At 27.6% G+C, this 16055-nt stretch overlaps 2 protein-coding genes across 2 annotated transcripts; one reads left to right on the plus strand and one right to left on the minus strand.

The window, feature by feature from the left end:
- The first annotated feature begins 5155 nt into the window (after positions 1–5155).
- On the plus strand, positions 5156–11932 carry LOC114187251 (uridine kinase-like protein 4). The gene is made up of 15 exons (XM_028075444.1): positions 5156–5265; positions 6311–6473; positions 6910–7001; positions 7509–7578; positions 8083–8195; positions 8432–8528; positions 8994–9073; positions 9375–9569; positions 9673–9756; positions 9830–9890; positions 10593–10653; positions 10777–10870; positions 10957–11029; positions 11352–11434; positions 11526–11932. Exons 2-15 carry the CDS (start codon positions 6323–6325, stop codon positions 11703–11705), a joined length of 1434 nt encoding a protein of 477 aa, XP_027931245.1. The 5' UTR covers positions 5156–5265; positions 6311–6322; the 3' UTR covers positions 11706–11932.
- A 3014-nt stretch (positions 11933–14946) lies between these two features.
- LOC114188494 (uncharacterized protein At1g08160-like) lies at positions 14947–15708 on the minus strand. The gene has a single exon (XM_028077065.1). The coding sequence runs from the start codon at positions 15706–15708 to the stop codon at positions 14947–14949; it is 762 nt and encodes a 253-aa protein (XP_027932866.1).
- Positions 15709–16055: the final 347 nt, after the last annotated feature.

Genomic DNA, 16055 nt, shown 5'->3' on the forward strand with positions numbered 1-16055 from the left:
ATTTCATTAATCAAAGCTCACCTCATGACTTGAGTGTCCTAACTTATTATTAGGGATATTAAGGGGTACATGACACGGATATTAGCTTTATCTGCCTATTTTTTTAATATTTATAAGTACTTACAAATATTTATAAAAAATAATAATATTTAATAAAAAAATTTAACCGTAATTTCAAATAAAAATACAATGTCATAACCTTTATAAATTCCAAATAAAGTGAAAATTTAAATAACATTGAATGACAATTTACAAATAAATGAAGATTTTTTAAAATTAATTGATAAAAAAATAACCTATTCAAAATCAATGTGTTAATGTTTTAATAATTTTTTTAATTTAAATTAGAGTATAACAAATACAAGTATCCATAAGTATAGATACTGTGATACCCGTACTCGTCCCGTTAACATGTGGTGTAAAAAATACTTATACCTATTACCTACGGACATCCATTTTCAATATCTATTTACTACCTATAATACACAAAGGGTTAAATATGTTTTTGGTCCCTCAAGTTTCAGTGAATTTTGGAATTAGTCCCTCATCAAAACTTTGTACCAATCTAGTCTTTTATCTTTCAAAATGCGTGAATTTAGTACTTTTAACCAAATTTTGGTAAGTTTATCTGACGTTTCAAACACATTTCATGATAGTATTTAAGTTAACATTAAAGCAAAAATGTGTCAAACAGTGTTAATAATTTAAATATTATCATGAAATGCAATTGAAACGTTAGATAAACTTAACAAAATTTGGTTAAAAGGACTAAATTCACACATTTTGAAAGATGAAGGACTAAATTGGTCAAAAGTTTTAATGAGGGACTAATTCCAAAATTCGCTGAAACTTGAGGGACCAAAAACATATTTAACCCATACACAAATATTCGCATGTACAAATGTTTTTGATATTCCTACTTATTATGTATACCATTAAGTTTCATAATATTACTTAAACTAACTCAAATTTATCATCACTAAAACTATATAATGTCCATGCATTCTTAATATTATTAATTGACTAATTATTTTTTTAAAGTTAAGACAAAATAAAACATCTAAAAATGATAGAATTAAATTAAAAACGATAAAAAGACTATTAAACTTATAAAACAAAACAAACAGTCTTAAAAGGTGAGTATTTTACTTTAAATTTTTAATAAAATAACATAAAAGCTTTTATCTCATACAAATATAATTTAAAATTATTTATGGTAAACATGCTTTTTACTTTTTATATTATGTAAAATTCGGTATTAGTTTCTAGAATTATTTATGATATTTTTTTTTTTAAGTTTAAACTGTTTCTGTAAAACACTGTCTTGTATCATAATATTATTATTCATTGTCGGAAATGAATTACAATAAAAGAATTTTAGATGCACATAAAATGTGTATTTTTCTTCTAACACAGTTTCTTTCTCATAAAATACCGTCTAAGCCATTTTAAAGATAAATGTGATAAAATACATTTTCTTAAAAAAAAATTAGAAGATGATAAATTATTGTAGAGAAATAAAATAAAAACTGAACTTTAAACACTTTTAAAGATTAAAAAAAGTTAAATATGATTTTTGTTTTTAAATAATTTTAGAAATTATGTTTTGTTTTTTAATATATATATATATATATATATATATATATATATATATATATATATATATATATATATATATATATATATATTCTGTAGATTTATCACATGATAAACGAAATTTGATATAAAATTATAATATAAATTTTAAAAGAATGTTTCATAACAAAAATAAAATATATAAATTGAGTTCAAAAACTAAAATACAAATTTTGAAAATAATTTAATAATATAAAATATATGAATTCTTACAGAAAATTTAATTGTAGTTTTAGGATATAGTTAAATATATTTGTAGACTGAAACTAAATTGAAATTTTGTTTATATTTTTATTTTAATTTAAAAATAATGAATCTAATTTTTTTACCTAATAATATAATTATTTTTTATTTATTTAACATTTTTCAAATTAACAATTAAATTAAAATGTATACAAGTAATTTAAATATTAATCTAAAATATTATTTGACACACTAAAAATATTTAATATAATTAAATTTAAAATGATTACAATTATTTATTTTTAAAATAAAAATTAAATTAAATTTCAATTTTGACACTAATAATTTTTGCTTCAAAGAACAAAGTTGAGAGAGAATCTAGGATGAAATCGGAGAAGAAAAGAGAAGTTAGATTATTTGTTTTAAGAGATAGAGAGATGAAAGTGAAAAAATTTAAAAATAAAATTTGTAAGAGTTTGAGAATAATTTAATGAATGTGATAAACAAAAATATATATTTTAATAAATAAAATTATTAAATTAAAGTTTTACCCTATCATTCAAAATAATATAAAATTAAATGTAATTATTATTATTATAGTCATTATTATCATTATTAATACTATCATCAATATTAATTTTAATATTGTTATTATCACTATTATTATTAATTTTAATTATGGTTTAATATTATTATTAATAATTATTAGTATCATTTAATAACTTTTTTTGTGTTTTAATTTCACAATTAGTATTTTTATATTATCATTGTTGTTATTATAATTATTATTAATACAATTTATATTATCATTATTATTAAATTTTATCAGTTATTAATAAAATTTATGTTATTGTTAACTATTATTAATTATTAAAATTAATTATTATAAATTATAATTATTATCATAATAATTATTATTATTAATGTAATCATTATTATTAATGTACGAAAAATAGTTAAACTTTATGTTTATATTAGTTTAATTTATAACTTATAAACATTAAAGTATTAAATATATTTTATAATTCATGAAAATAAAATTATAATAATGAATATATCTTTAATTAAAATTTATAGATAAATGAATAAAATAACATTTAATGATGGCATTTTCTTACAAATTTTTGTAAATTTGTTTTTATTATAAAAAGATGGGTTTTATCTTTCTCTTCTAAATTCCTTGCGATACATCTATGCAAATCTCTTCTTAATAATAGAATCAGGAATCCTAAAAACATTTGTTTTTTTTTTTTAAAAAGTGCAACACATAATTAAATATTATTTTATTAATTTTCCTATAAATTTTAATTAAATATCTATTTATTATTATAATTTAATTTACATGAATAATAAAATATATTTAATCATTTAATATTTATAAGTTATAAATTAAACTAATATAACCATAAAGTTTTTATCTCTTTAAAAATTAAAATAATATAACTTTTCTTTAAAAGTAAACGAGGCCCACATCCGAATCAGTGCCGACGTAGATTGCGAAAAAATGTGATAAGCGTTGGGTCACACACACACTGTCAGCAGTAACGTACAAGTCAATTTCAAATACAGAAATATTCTCCAAACTTTTAACATTTACCATTCAAACATTAAAATAATTTTTTTAGAATGTTGATTTCAAAAAAATTAAGAAAATAGATTTAGTTGTAATTTTTATTATGATTGGTGTTCACACATTTGTATATATTTTTTTCATAATTTGCAGTTTTTTCTTTCATTAACCAAAATGTTTTAAATATAAATATTAACACTATGAAGCTTTTCAATTTTTTTTTCAATAACTATCACTTATTTTCCAAATACAACATGATTAATTATGACCTTAACCACACAATGGAATTTTATCAGTGATAATTTATGTATTTTAAAAACCCTCTTAATTTGTCCTGTTTTCTTGATTTTTAATGAGTTTGTGCTTATAATATATATATATATGATTTTTCATATTTTATAACTTTAATAATATAAATTAATTATTTTAGTAATTGTAACATTTAAATTGTAAAATAATTAAATAAAAACTTTAAACAACATATTTAACTAAAAATAATGTATTATTTTTAATTTATCATTTTATGCATTATTTGAATTAAAATATAATTAAACCATAATACATTAATATGTTTAAATTATTATTTTTTTTATAAAAGGTGTGATGAATTACTCGAATATTTACCCAAATAGAATAAAATTTAACTGAGAGGCAATTATTATAATTTTAATTTTATCTTTTTCAAATTTGAACCAATTTTGTCTTTTTTTGTGGGAACCTAATTATAGACAGCTTTCCAATTGGTCTAGTATCCATAAAGAGAAATATTTGTACGTGAAAGAAGTTAACAAAAAAAATTAAAAATTTATTAAGTGAATAAAAGTAACAACTAATGTCTATTAAGTAATAGTAAATTACTATTTAATTTGAGATTATTTATATCTATGTTTTGGTAGTATTAATTTAATCATGATACATGTAAAAAATAAATAATAGTTTGAAAATTGTTAAAAAAATAGTTAATATGATTTTAAGTAACTATTCACATGTTTAATTATCTTTCGAATTAAGAACTTTAATCATACATGTTTAATATTATAACTTTTATAACTTTAAAAATTAGAATTTAAAATATTAAAATAAACATACATTTAAAATATATTTTAAAATATATTTAAAATTTTATCTATAAATTTAATAAATATTATGATTTTTATGAAATTTTATTTTGAAATATATAATTATTATTCTTTTTAAATATTTGATATATAAAAAATAACTTTTCTTTTAATATTAAATATATATCTAATAATATTTATGTTTTCCTTATCATAATTTTTTATTATATAAAGAATAATTAATTAAAATTGAAACAGTAAAAATATAAGTATGTTTATGAGTGCAAAAATATAACTATTATTCAGTAAAATGAAAATAAAAGAAATTTAATATTCATCGAATTTAAATATAAAATAAATATAAAATTTTCTATAAAAATAAATATATACGTTGCCATCCTAAATACAGTAATTTCAGTTCATAGAAAGAGAGAAAAAACTTTACCGCAACGCGTGTGTCTATACCGAATCTTCTTAAAAAGGTGAAAAGTTGTGCAATTACAAAACAATGTGGTAAAATAAGAAAAAACGAAAAATGAGTATTTAATTATTTATTATTTTTAAAAGTTATGAATTTCAGGGACAATTGTCATCAGAAAAAGAATAAAATAAAATATAAATGGTTGGTGAAGGTGGTAATTTTGTAGAAAAAATGGGGTCCATTTGCCAACAACTAGTGTATATAAACCAAACCAAAACAAAGGGATATCACAAAACCATTTACACTTGACTCATCTCTGTCTGTTGCAGTAAATAACTCAACCTTCTACTATTGCTCTGCATCTCTTTCCCTCTTTGTCAAATTCTTCCACTCAGCAGGTATGTTAGGAATCAGCATTTGTTTATTTGATATAACAATTATTCTGTGCATTGGTTGGATTGTTTGGGGTTCAACTTTGATGAATCATGCAACTACAATATTTTCCCTTTTTTTTTTCTCTTATTTTTTGGATCTGGATTTGGCTGTGGAAAACCCATTAGAGAATTTTGGGCTGTGATGACTGGGGTTTGTCTGTTTTACTCAGTGGTGAAGTGGACAAGCATAAAGTTAGTTTTTTTTTTGTTATTATTATTTTATTTTGTTTGGTTGTTACTTGCATTGGTAGGTAGGTTCTTTATTCTATTTGCCCTCTGTCTATTGATGTTTTGTTATATGGTAAGTGAAACTTGAATCATTGCTGGCTACTTTGTTGAAAGGATTTTCATGAGTGGGTGAGCACAATTTTGTGTTTGATGTATATGCTGGAAAAGTAATATGATGTGTTACTCTTTTCTGGTCCATAATAGACAAGGGCAGAGTGAAAGTGGGATGCAAAACTTTGTGATATACTTGAGGAATTGGGGGTGCTTAGTCTATTTATAGGGTTTTGGTAGATTTATGAAAATGGTGCTGGGAGGTCTGAGAAACCTTTTGGATTCCCTTGGTGTATGCATATATTCTTTGAAAGCCATAGATAATCTGCAATTACTAAAAATGGTACCAAAATTATCAAGGTCCAAAGATAGTGTACCAGAGAATCTCAATCTGTAATGATAGTGGAAGACAAAAGGAATGACATGCTACTCTACTCTACTTTAGTCAATGCAAAGTCATGATATGCAAAAAAAAGAAAAATGCATTTTTAGTCTTCGATTCAAAAATAGTGACTAAAAAGTTCCAAAGCTAAAATGGTTGACTTGATTCAACATTCACATTTAATACATTATTAGTCTGTATGTATACGTACACTATAAAGTTGGTTAAAAGGTGGTGGTTAATCTGTTCGCTATATCTAGTCATACTAGATTCAGATTAGTCTTGGTGACTTTTATTGTTTCTGGTTTCATTTCTCCATGTGTAATTTTTAATTATGATTTTTTCCAGGTCTCTGTGCCAATGGATGCTAAGTCGGCTGTAGAATTAATGGAGTCTTCTAACGAGGTTCATTTTTCTGGATTTCACATGGAGGGTTTTGAGCAAAGAAAGGACAGCATAGAACAACCAACAACCTCTGAAACTGACATGTATAAAGAACCTTTTGTCATAGGTGTGTTTTCCTGTGTTGAACTGCCAAATAAGTTCACATGAGGCCTTGAAGTTGTGTTACAGAGTACATGAACAAAATCACCACTGTTAAAACACAATTTTGTACTAGTTGAAGTAGTCTAGTTTCTTGGCTTGAAACCTGTGTCTTGGTGTGAAAATTGACCTACTCAGGTCAGAAACATGTCTGCTTTTAATAGAAATCACAAATTCATCTCGCTGGAGCTATTAAAAATTAAAATGAAATTTAGGTACATAGCATGATACATTTCAACTAATATCAATGTCACACCGTTCTTTTTTTCTTTTCAAATTCTGTCAATTAAAATGGACCAGAGCTTTTTCATAGCTCAAGGTGCTTAGTTTGGATACCTTGCCTTCAATTCTTACGCTTCTCCTTTATCTTAATGATTCTAACTTGCTTATGTTTTATGATGCAGGTGTTGCTGGGGGTGCAGCATCTGGCAAGACAGCAGTTTGTGATATGATCATTCAACAGCTTCATGATCAACGAGTTGTACTTGTTAATCAGGTATTTAATTATATCTGTTTATACTTCTCAATTATCAAATTGAAAAAATATATTAAAGGGATCATTGAAAACAAACAATCGATTAGTTTCTACATCAGGCCCTATATGCATCCTGTTCTATCCATGATCTGAATCTCTTGGTATTCTGTTTTCCTTTGATATTCAAAGGATTTTAAGGAATGCTTTTATTACCATTATTGTAAATTTGACCCCTTTCACAACAAAATACATCATTTCTGTTCAATTATTTTTTTAGTATTCGTCTAAGCTTCTATCTTACCTTAGCTGATATCAAGATCATACATGTCTCTCGGGTAATATAGTTAAAATATACTCTTATGTTATTTCTTTGCCATTCATGTCATTGATTATCTCTATTTATCCATTCTATTAGTTATTCCTTCCTTTTGACTTATTTTTGGGTGGCGTGTTCCAAATTTGGTCCATACATTTCTTATTGTACTTGTTTTGATACATTGAGCTTAATAAATAAACTATTTATGACAGGATTCCTTTTACAATAGCTTATCTGAGGAGGAACTTACAAGAGTACAGGATTACAACTTTGACCACCCTGGTAGTACACTTCTTTGTCATTACTGACATTCTCTTTCATATTAAAGTATTATAAATGGAATATTCTATGGCCTTATCTCTTGTTATTAACATACATTTTTTAGTTTTGAGAATGAGGGTCCTAAACTTTTGCTCATTCTCATATTTAGTGATTCTAATAAACTAATTATGAACTTTTTAACTAAAGCTGCAGGTTAGTGAGTTAAAATATTAGTTAATGATAATGCACTGACAGTGTAAAATAGTTTTACTCTATTATCCAATAACAAATCATGTTGGTATGACTTTTGAGGTGATTATTGTAAAAGTCAACAAACTTACCACACTGATCGGATGACATTGTAAAAATTTGTAAAAATATTATACAGAATGAACACCTTTTTCATTCTCTTATAATGTTTCTGAAAATTGATGGGGTAGCAAGACGAGTTAAAATATTGTCATTTTGATTTTATTAAAGAAACTATGCTAATATTCTTGTATTTATGTTTTGACTTTGAATCAGATGCTTTTGATAATGAGCAATTGCTTCGCGTTATGGACAAGTTGAAGCATGGTGAAGCAGTAGATATTCCGAAGTACGATTTTAAGACTTACAAGAGCGATGTGTTAAGAAGGGTATATCTCTGGAACTTTTGCTTGTATTCGCAGTTTTAACCATTTGGTTAAAATGATAAACAACTTAGATTGACTTAATACTCTTGAAGTTGCAAATATAATCAAAAGAAAGTGTTTCTTCATTTAGTACAAATTGAAGTATAAAATATATCTATGTGATAATCGAAATGCATATTTTAGCTTATAAAAAGTTGTTGTGATTCTCTTTTCATTGTTTTGCTTTAACGTGTTTTCAGGTGAACCCTTCAGATGTCATAATTCTAGAAGGCATCCTTGTTTTCCATGATCCACGTGTTCGGGAGTTGATGAATATGAAGATATTTGTTGATACAGGTCCTTTATTATTGTTTTTCCAAATTTAACTCAGAATTTATTTATTTTAAGTTGTGCTGCATTTGTTAATTCAAATGAGATATGTTGTAAGATTAACTTTTTTTCATCTCTTGGAATTAGTTTCTTCCCCTCCCCCTATAATCCACATTATGATATCGGAAAATTTGTATTCTCCATATTGTGTTATATCATTTAAGAAATTTGGAGGATTTGCGGTACTATGAAACCATTTGTTACACGTTGACCCATCTTCATATTGTTACTTTTTTCATTTATTTGTTGGTTCTTTATTACTTCATTAAATTATTATTGTGTGTATCTCCTAGGTATTTTCTAAGCTTGTATATAAACTTAATATTTAAAATTGTTGAGCATTGAATTCCAACTTCTACTTGTTTTATTTATGTGTCTTTGTTGAAATACTGAGTTAAGCTGTTACTTTACATTTTAAAATGTTCAGTGCAGATGCTGATGTTCGATTGGCAAGAAGGATTAGGCGTGATACTAATGAGAAGGGTCGGGATATTGGAGCAGTTCTTGATCAGGTAGCAACTTTCTACCAGACCATTTGCGCATCTTTTGACTACTCCTTGATTCTTTCTCACCTTGCTATATTTACTTCAATGCATATGAATTGAGAAATATTACTTTTAGATTCATGCTGCTGGTTGGTTACTGTGCAAATTCCTTAATATAGAAACATATGATTGTATGGAATTAAGTCATTAAGGATTGTTTTTGTTTATAAATATTTGTCAAGCTAGCATATTATTCAATAGATTCATGGTTAAGATTAACCATTTAATGGATATTTTGCAGCTGACTGTTATGTAATATTTATTGCAGTATTCAAAATTTGTGAAGCCAGCTTTTGATGACTTTATTCTTCCAACAAAGAAGTATGCTGATATAATTATACCCCGTGGAGGAGATAATCATGTGGCCATTGATTTGATTGTACAGCATATCCGCACAAAGCTAGGTCAGCATGACCTATGTAAAATATATCCGAATTTATATGTCATTCAATCAACTTTTCAGGTACCCTTTTGTTTATGGGCATTTTCAGTGATCCCACTTAGTAAACACCAATCTTTGATTTTTACTTTTAAGTTAAACCATCTTGGTCAATGCTGCTATGCAGATAAGGGGTATGCATACGCTGATACGTGATGCTCAAACAACAAAGCATGATTTTGTATTTTACTCTGATCGGTTGATTCGATTGGTAAGTAAATAAGTTTGTTTTTTGTTTCTGAATTCAATGGCAATATGACATCATAATAATTGAACTTGACCAGGTTGTTGAACATGGTTTGGGGCATCTGCCATTTACAGAAAAACAAGTAGTCACTCCCACCGGTATTGTTATCTTTTTAAATACTTTCGTCTTAAGATTATTGTGATGTGCACGTTTCTGTGCTATTTTTTTCTTTCTGATCTTTGTGGCAACAAATATTTAGAAGAACATTTTTGCTGACATATCTGGTTTTTTATTGCTGTTGTACGTGCTCCGTTCTCTCCTTTGAATGCAAATTGTTGTGGAGATAACATGTACATTGGATCTCGAGGTTATCATGTGTTGGTATATTGTTACAAATGAGGAATACAGAAACTACGAGTGCTTCGCTATATTCTACAAATGGCTATGACTATAATTTTAGTTTGTTTATTTTCTGGTGTTAGATTTCTGTTATCCTATGCCTTAAATGGTAGTCTTGGTAGAGGTTCTAACATTATTGAAGTTGATTAAAAAATGTCAGCATTCCTGTATGCCCTCTAATGATTTACTTTTTCATGTCTCCATTTGATGGCATGATGCTCTACTTATAGAACCAATGTTGAAAGGAACATTTATTGATAGTGTGAACCAAATGTCTGTCATGTTGCTGTACATGAGATATGTGTCAGTTGTTTTCCATGATGTTAATTGGGAACAATTGCCATATTTTGCGTATGTTTCCATATATATGTCATATTTGCTATTCGATTTGCCTAAAACAGTTAGTTTGTTCACATGAGAACTCTCTTAAGGTAACTGTTGATTCTTGTCCTCATATGCAGGCTCAGTATACACTGGTGTTGATTTTTGTAAAAGGTTGTGTGGTGTCTCTGTTATCAGAAGGTATTAGTCTTGTCCAAAACTGAAGTATCAACTCCATTAGATTACACTTGGTGGCATGCCTTAAGGAATTGATATTTGGAGATTCATTTTCTGTTATCATATAATAACATACTCTCATTTCAGTGGGGAGAGCATGGAGAATGCTTTGAGAGCATGCTGCAAAGGTATCAAGATTGGTAAAATTCTAATTCACAGGGAAGGTGACAATGGTCAGCAGGTTTGTCCATCTGCTGCATGTATGCTTTAACACAAATCTCAGTTTCATTTCTTCACACTGATTTCTTATCTTTGATCAACGAGCAGCTAATATATGAAAAGTTGCCAAATGATATCTCAGACAGGCATGTGTTACTGTTGGACCCTATACTTGGCACAGGTTTGTCATTCTCTTTTGTTTTGAAGTTGCAAGTGTGTGTTGGGAAACGGATTCAGTGACTTTTTCCCAGGAAAAGTCACTAGTTAACTTGCTCAATTTTTAACTAGTTTCTTTTATATTTTTTTTTGGAAAATTGAAATCGGTCACTCAACATATAGAAATTAACTAAATTACGTGACCTTTTCTGAAAAAAAGTCACTGAATCTGTCCTCTGTGTGCTGCCTATTGGCGCTACATCGAAGCAAGAGCAGATTTAAGAGAAATTGATATTTGGTTTTGCTGCTTTTCATTGAATTAGCTTCTTGAACATTTTTCATCCTAGGTAATTCGGCTGTTCAAGCAATTTCTTTACTCATAAGAAAAGGTGTACCTGAATCCAACATTATATTTCTTAATCTCATATCTGTAAGTTGCCAATGTCTTGCTCGGTTCCTCTATCTCTTTTACCTTATGTTATTATTTAGATAATTTTAATTCTATCTCTGCATCTTTTCAGGCTCCTAAAGGTGTGCATGTTGTATGCAAAAGTTTTCCAAGAATAAAGATAGTAACATCTGAGATTGAAATCGGTTTGAATGAAGATTTCCGTGTCATACCTGGCATGGGGGAGTTTGGAGATAGGTACTTTGGAACAGATGATGATGATGATGAGCAGATGGTGGTTTCTTCACAGTAGTTATAGTTTGGCAAAATCCATGATAAATTTTGGTTACTGGTTGTTGGTCTTCTAGAAAGGTGATTGAGATTTGGTTTATGATTATAGTGCTGGGATCTGAATTTTAGTTCTAAATCAATTTTGACACTGTTGGTCCTTATTAAATCACCCATATATTATAGTCCTTGTGCTTATTCAAGTTTATGAAAATTTTTATAAATTTTTATGAAAAATTCAAGTTTATAATACTGCACTCTAGAAATTTTCTTTGAACTCTGTGTTGATTTTTTTTTTTTCTAGATACCTGACTGTGAAGGTTAAATACTCACAAACCTCACTCTTTATATGTCGAAATTAATGTATATGTTTATTTGACAGATTGCATCTTTAGATTCCCAAACTTGTTTTAGCTAAGTTTCTACTGCACATGCAATAAGATATTAGAAATGTATAAATATGTCATATGATTAAGAATTATATATTTAGGTTATCTAGATCCTTAGATAAGTTATCAAATATTTAAATTTAAGTAAATCTCCAAACAAGAAATTCTGCATTGCTTTTTTAAGATTTAAATACAAGTAAAAGCAACTCATTCATGTGTTACGCAACAATGTAAATAGTTGCAACATTTGCCCAAAATTTATTTATGGCTGTGAAAGTTTTGCAACAATTTTTTTTTTTCTTACATTTATTTTGATAAATAGTTAATTTGGTATAATAAATATTGATATTTTTTTTGTACAATAAAAGAAATTATGATTTTTTTTATAATTTTATTAATTTTATTTGAATTTTTTTAATAATTAAAATAATTTGGTTTTTAGATATTGTTACACGTGTTTATTAAAATACAATAATCTAAATATGTAATAATTATACTTAAAAGGATTTTTTTACCTTGTTTTGTGATTTTGTAAAATTAAAAATCTTTTAGGTTGTTTGTATATTAAGGTTAATTTTTTTATAATGAAAATAACAATGGTTGAAAGATTAAATACATGTTCATTTATATTAATTATTAATAAAATAATTTTAATTATTAAATTGTAATTTTTTATTGTATTATGAAAGAAATATATTAATATTTGTCATAGTAGATGGACTATTTATCTTATATTTAGTTACATTGGACTTCATGATTATCTATTATCATATAATATTATGCCGTCATGTAAAGAAATATGTATTAGTAAAAATTATACTATACAATCATAAAACTAATCTTAACCATCGCTCAAAAGTTGATTTTGTTTGGTTCAAGTATTTTCTTATATTTAAACTAAATTGTTTATATTTTCTATTTTTCATTTATGATTTAAACTTTTTAAAAAATTCAAACTAAATTATCTATCTAGATATATGTTCTTTTTTTAAATAATCCAAACCACAAAAACCCTTATCAGGAGAATATAACCAAATATTGAAGAGAAAACGAAAAATTACAAGATTGCATAGTAGAAAAAAGTTAATTTTAAACATATTTTGTGTGTGAATAACCGGTTTTGTATAATTTAAATATGGTATAGAGTTAGGGGTGGCAAACAGGTCAGCTCGACCGTTTTGGTCCGGCCCGTATGTGGTCCGTCAAAAAACGGATCGAGATGGACTGGCCCGTCTAGTTGTTTTTTTTATTTACTATTTTTTGTTTTTTTTAATTAGTTTTCAAAATTTTTAATTTGTTTTATTTTTTAAATTTGTTTATATATATAAATTATTATTAAAATCATATTTAATCAAATAAAATATTATTTTAACTTTTAATTGGTTAGTTAATGTTTTTAATTAGATAAGTTAAAATAATTATTAAATTTACATATTAAACTATTCAATTATAACTAATAATTTAAACTTAATTTGTAGGTGTTAATGATTTAAATTACAATACTATTATATATTTATACATTTAAAATATATAATCTAAAAAATTATTTTTTTTAATTATTTTTATTTTGTTTTATTTTTTTAAAATGGGTTAACGGACCAGGACGCGCTGGCCCGTACTTTGGCCCGTCAAGTTGACGGGTTGGACGGGACGGGCCGGAACGAGCTGACGGGTTAAAATCTTCAACCCAACCCGTTCCTTTTAGCATGGACTGACGGGCTGACCCGTTGGCCTCAGCCATTTTACCACCCCTATATAAAGCAACAAAAGTGTATCTTAGTCGAAATTTGAGTCTATATTATCATTTGTTAATTTCTTTCGATTTTCATGTTCAATGTCCTTATATGAACGCACTATATCTTCTTTGTGAGAATATGTTTTTCACTTAAACTAGAGATAAGACCAAATATAATATATAAGTAAAGACAAAGTTCGCCTAATAGAACCGGTCTATCTTAGTTGATATTTAGACTTATTAAATTAGTTGTTATTGGATTTTTTTTATTTTTGCACCTATCCTGAGAGGATATATTAAAAATTTTATATTAACTAAAACTTAAATTAAAATATATAAATAAGGACAAATCATATATTATTAAACGAGTTTTATATGATTGAGTTAGATTAAAAACGGTCCTTTCATACACTTTCTGCAAAATTTCTTGGAACCTAGCAGCACATGATTGGCTAGTGAACCACTTCACTTGCACTACACAGTATTGAATGATCACATGTCCCTATTTCTCTAAGCCCACATTCTTCCTTAAGTTCAACTGATTTGGTTCAGTTATGATTAGTGTTCAATTTTATTCAGCTTCTACTTCAAGTTTTGAACTTCAAAAGCTATGTTCACGCTTTCATTTGTTATTTGGGCGTGTGTTCTTTTTCCTTTGAGTTCTGAAGAGACTTCAAGGTTATCTTCATAAGGTAAATGTGGTAATAATGTGTTTCTTCACGATAAGGAAAAAAGGAATGCTACTGAAATGAAAGTTTATCTTGATACTGAAAAGTTTCTCGCACCATGTTATGCAATGAATTAATATGATTGTTGGAGTGAATTCAGTTCTTACTATACTGAGGGATATAGAAATCCACCAACACATGTTCTCTAGCTGCAATCTCTGTAAAATTTCTTTACATTATCATCCAATCATTCAGTTCTATGACAGCAATTTTAAAAATCATAAATATCCTGATTTCTAGTCTATTAACAATGTTCTGTATCAACAACATATAAAAGTTGAACTGTTTCTTATGTATCAAGTAGCTCCCAGACTTTTTTTAGCTCACTGGTACGGTATCAGTACAAGTTATATATGAATCCAAACACAGAAAGCAATAAACAAGCATAAAAATTGTACCCTTTACTTTCAAGTTTCATCTCTTGGTGATGCACTTCCTAGCCACCAAGACACCAGTTGGTGGAGCCGTCATCTCTATCTGGCATCTGCTATGAAACCAGTAAGACAAGTGGAATAACCCCATAGTTACTCTCACTTTAAAGGTTCCTCTTACATTGTACTTGACCATGTTACCCTGCACCTGTCCTTTAAGGTTCACACCAAGATCCTTAGGCAAAAAAACCAAACTGGATATGAAGTGCAGTGATTCCAACCTGCTCTCCCTTCTCCTCTGAGTAAAGGGCTGAATGGACTGTGTTGATATGATCCTGTCTGAGAAGAAAAGTTCAACATCCAAGGACTCAAACCTCACATCAATCTTCCTGTTGGGGTTGGTGATGTTTGCAAGGAGGGTGAAGTCACCATTGAAGTATTCTGGTGAGTCAAAGTACACTGAATTAAGGTTTGCATTGGGGATGTCAAAAGTGGGGTTCGTTGGTTTGATGCCTAGGAAGATGATCAAAGTTGCAACCCCAAAGAAGATAAGCACAAGGCTAAATATGAGGCACAACACTGCAGCAACCCATATGATGGGGTTGGTCCTTTGAAATGGAGGCTGCCTTAGAGTTGGTGGTGGTGGCCTAATTGACTTTGTTGCAACATGATTTGGTGCTTCTGGTTCCTGAGAATGTTGTTTGATGGGGTGTTTTGATATGACAATTTGATCAGGAGACACTTGCTTGGTTTGTTTTCTTGTGGCTAGGGGTGGTGGAGGAGGTGGTGGTGGAAGGGCAAGCATGGTTCAGAATCAGTAGAAACTGCTAGAAAATTTCACACTTCACTCAGACAAACTAACAAACAGTATGTGTGTAGAGATCAAAATCAAGATCAAGATCATGATGATGATGATCATCATGACTGGTTTCTATATATTTATTGTTCTAAGTGGAGTGAGGGGTTAAGGAAAGTGAAGAAGGGATAAAGAAGCTTTTGATTTAGTAGTGGGGACAATGTGTTTTTCCTTTTTCTGGGTATTGACAAAAGTAAGAAACATTAAGAACAAAAGTGGAGCTGCATTGAGATTTGGATTTTGAATGTTGGTGGTATTCGTACGTGGTAATGTTTGAGAAAGTTCTGAACAATGTG

The sequence above is a fragment of the Vigna unguiculata genome, chromosome 6 (assembly GCF_004118075.2).
Source record: "Vigna unguiculata cultivar IT97K-499-35 chromosome 6, ASM411807v1, whole genome shotgun sequence".
Classification (NCBI taxonomy): Eukaryota; Viridiplantae; Streptophyta; class Magnoliopsida; order Fabales; family Fabaceae; genus Vigna; species Vigna unguiculata.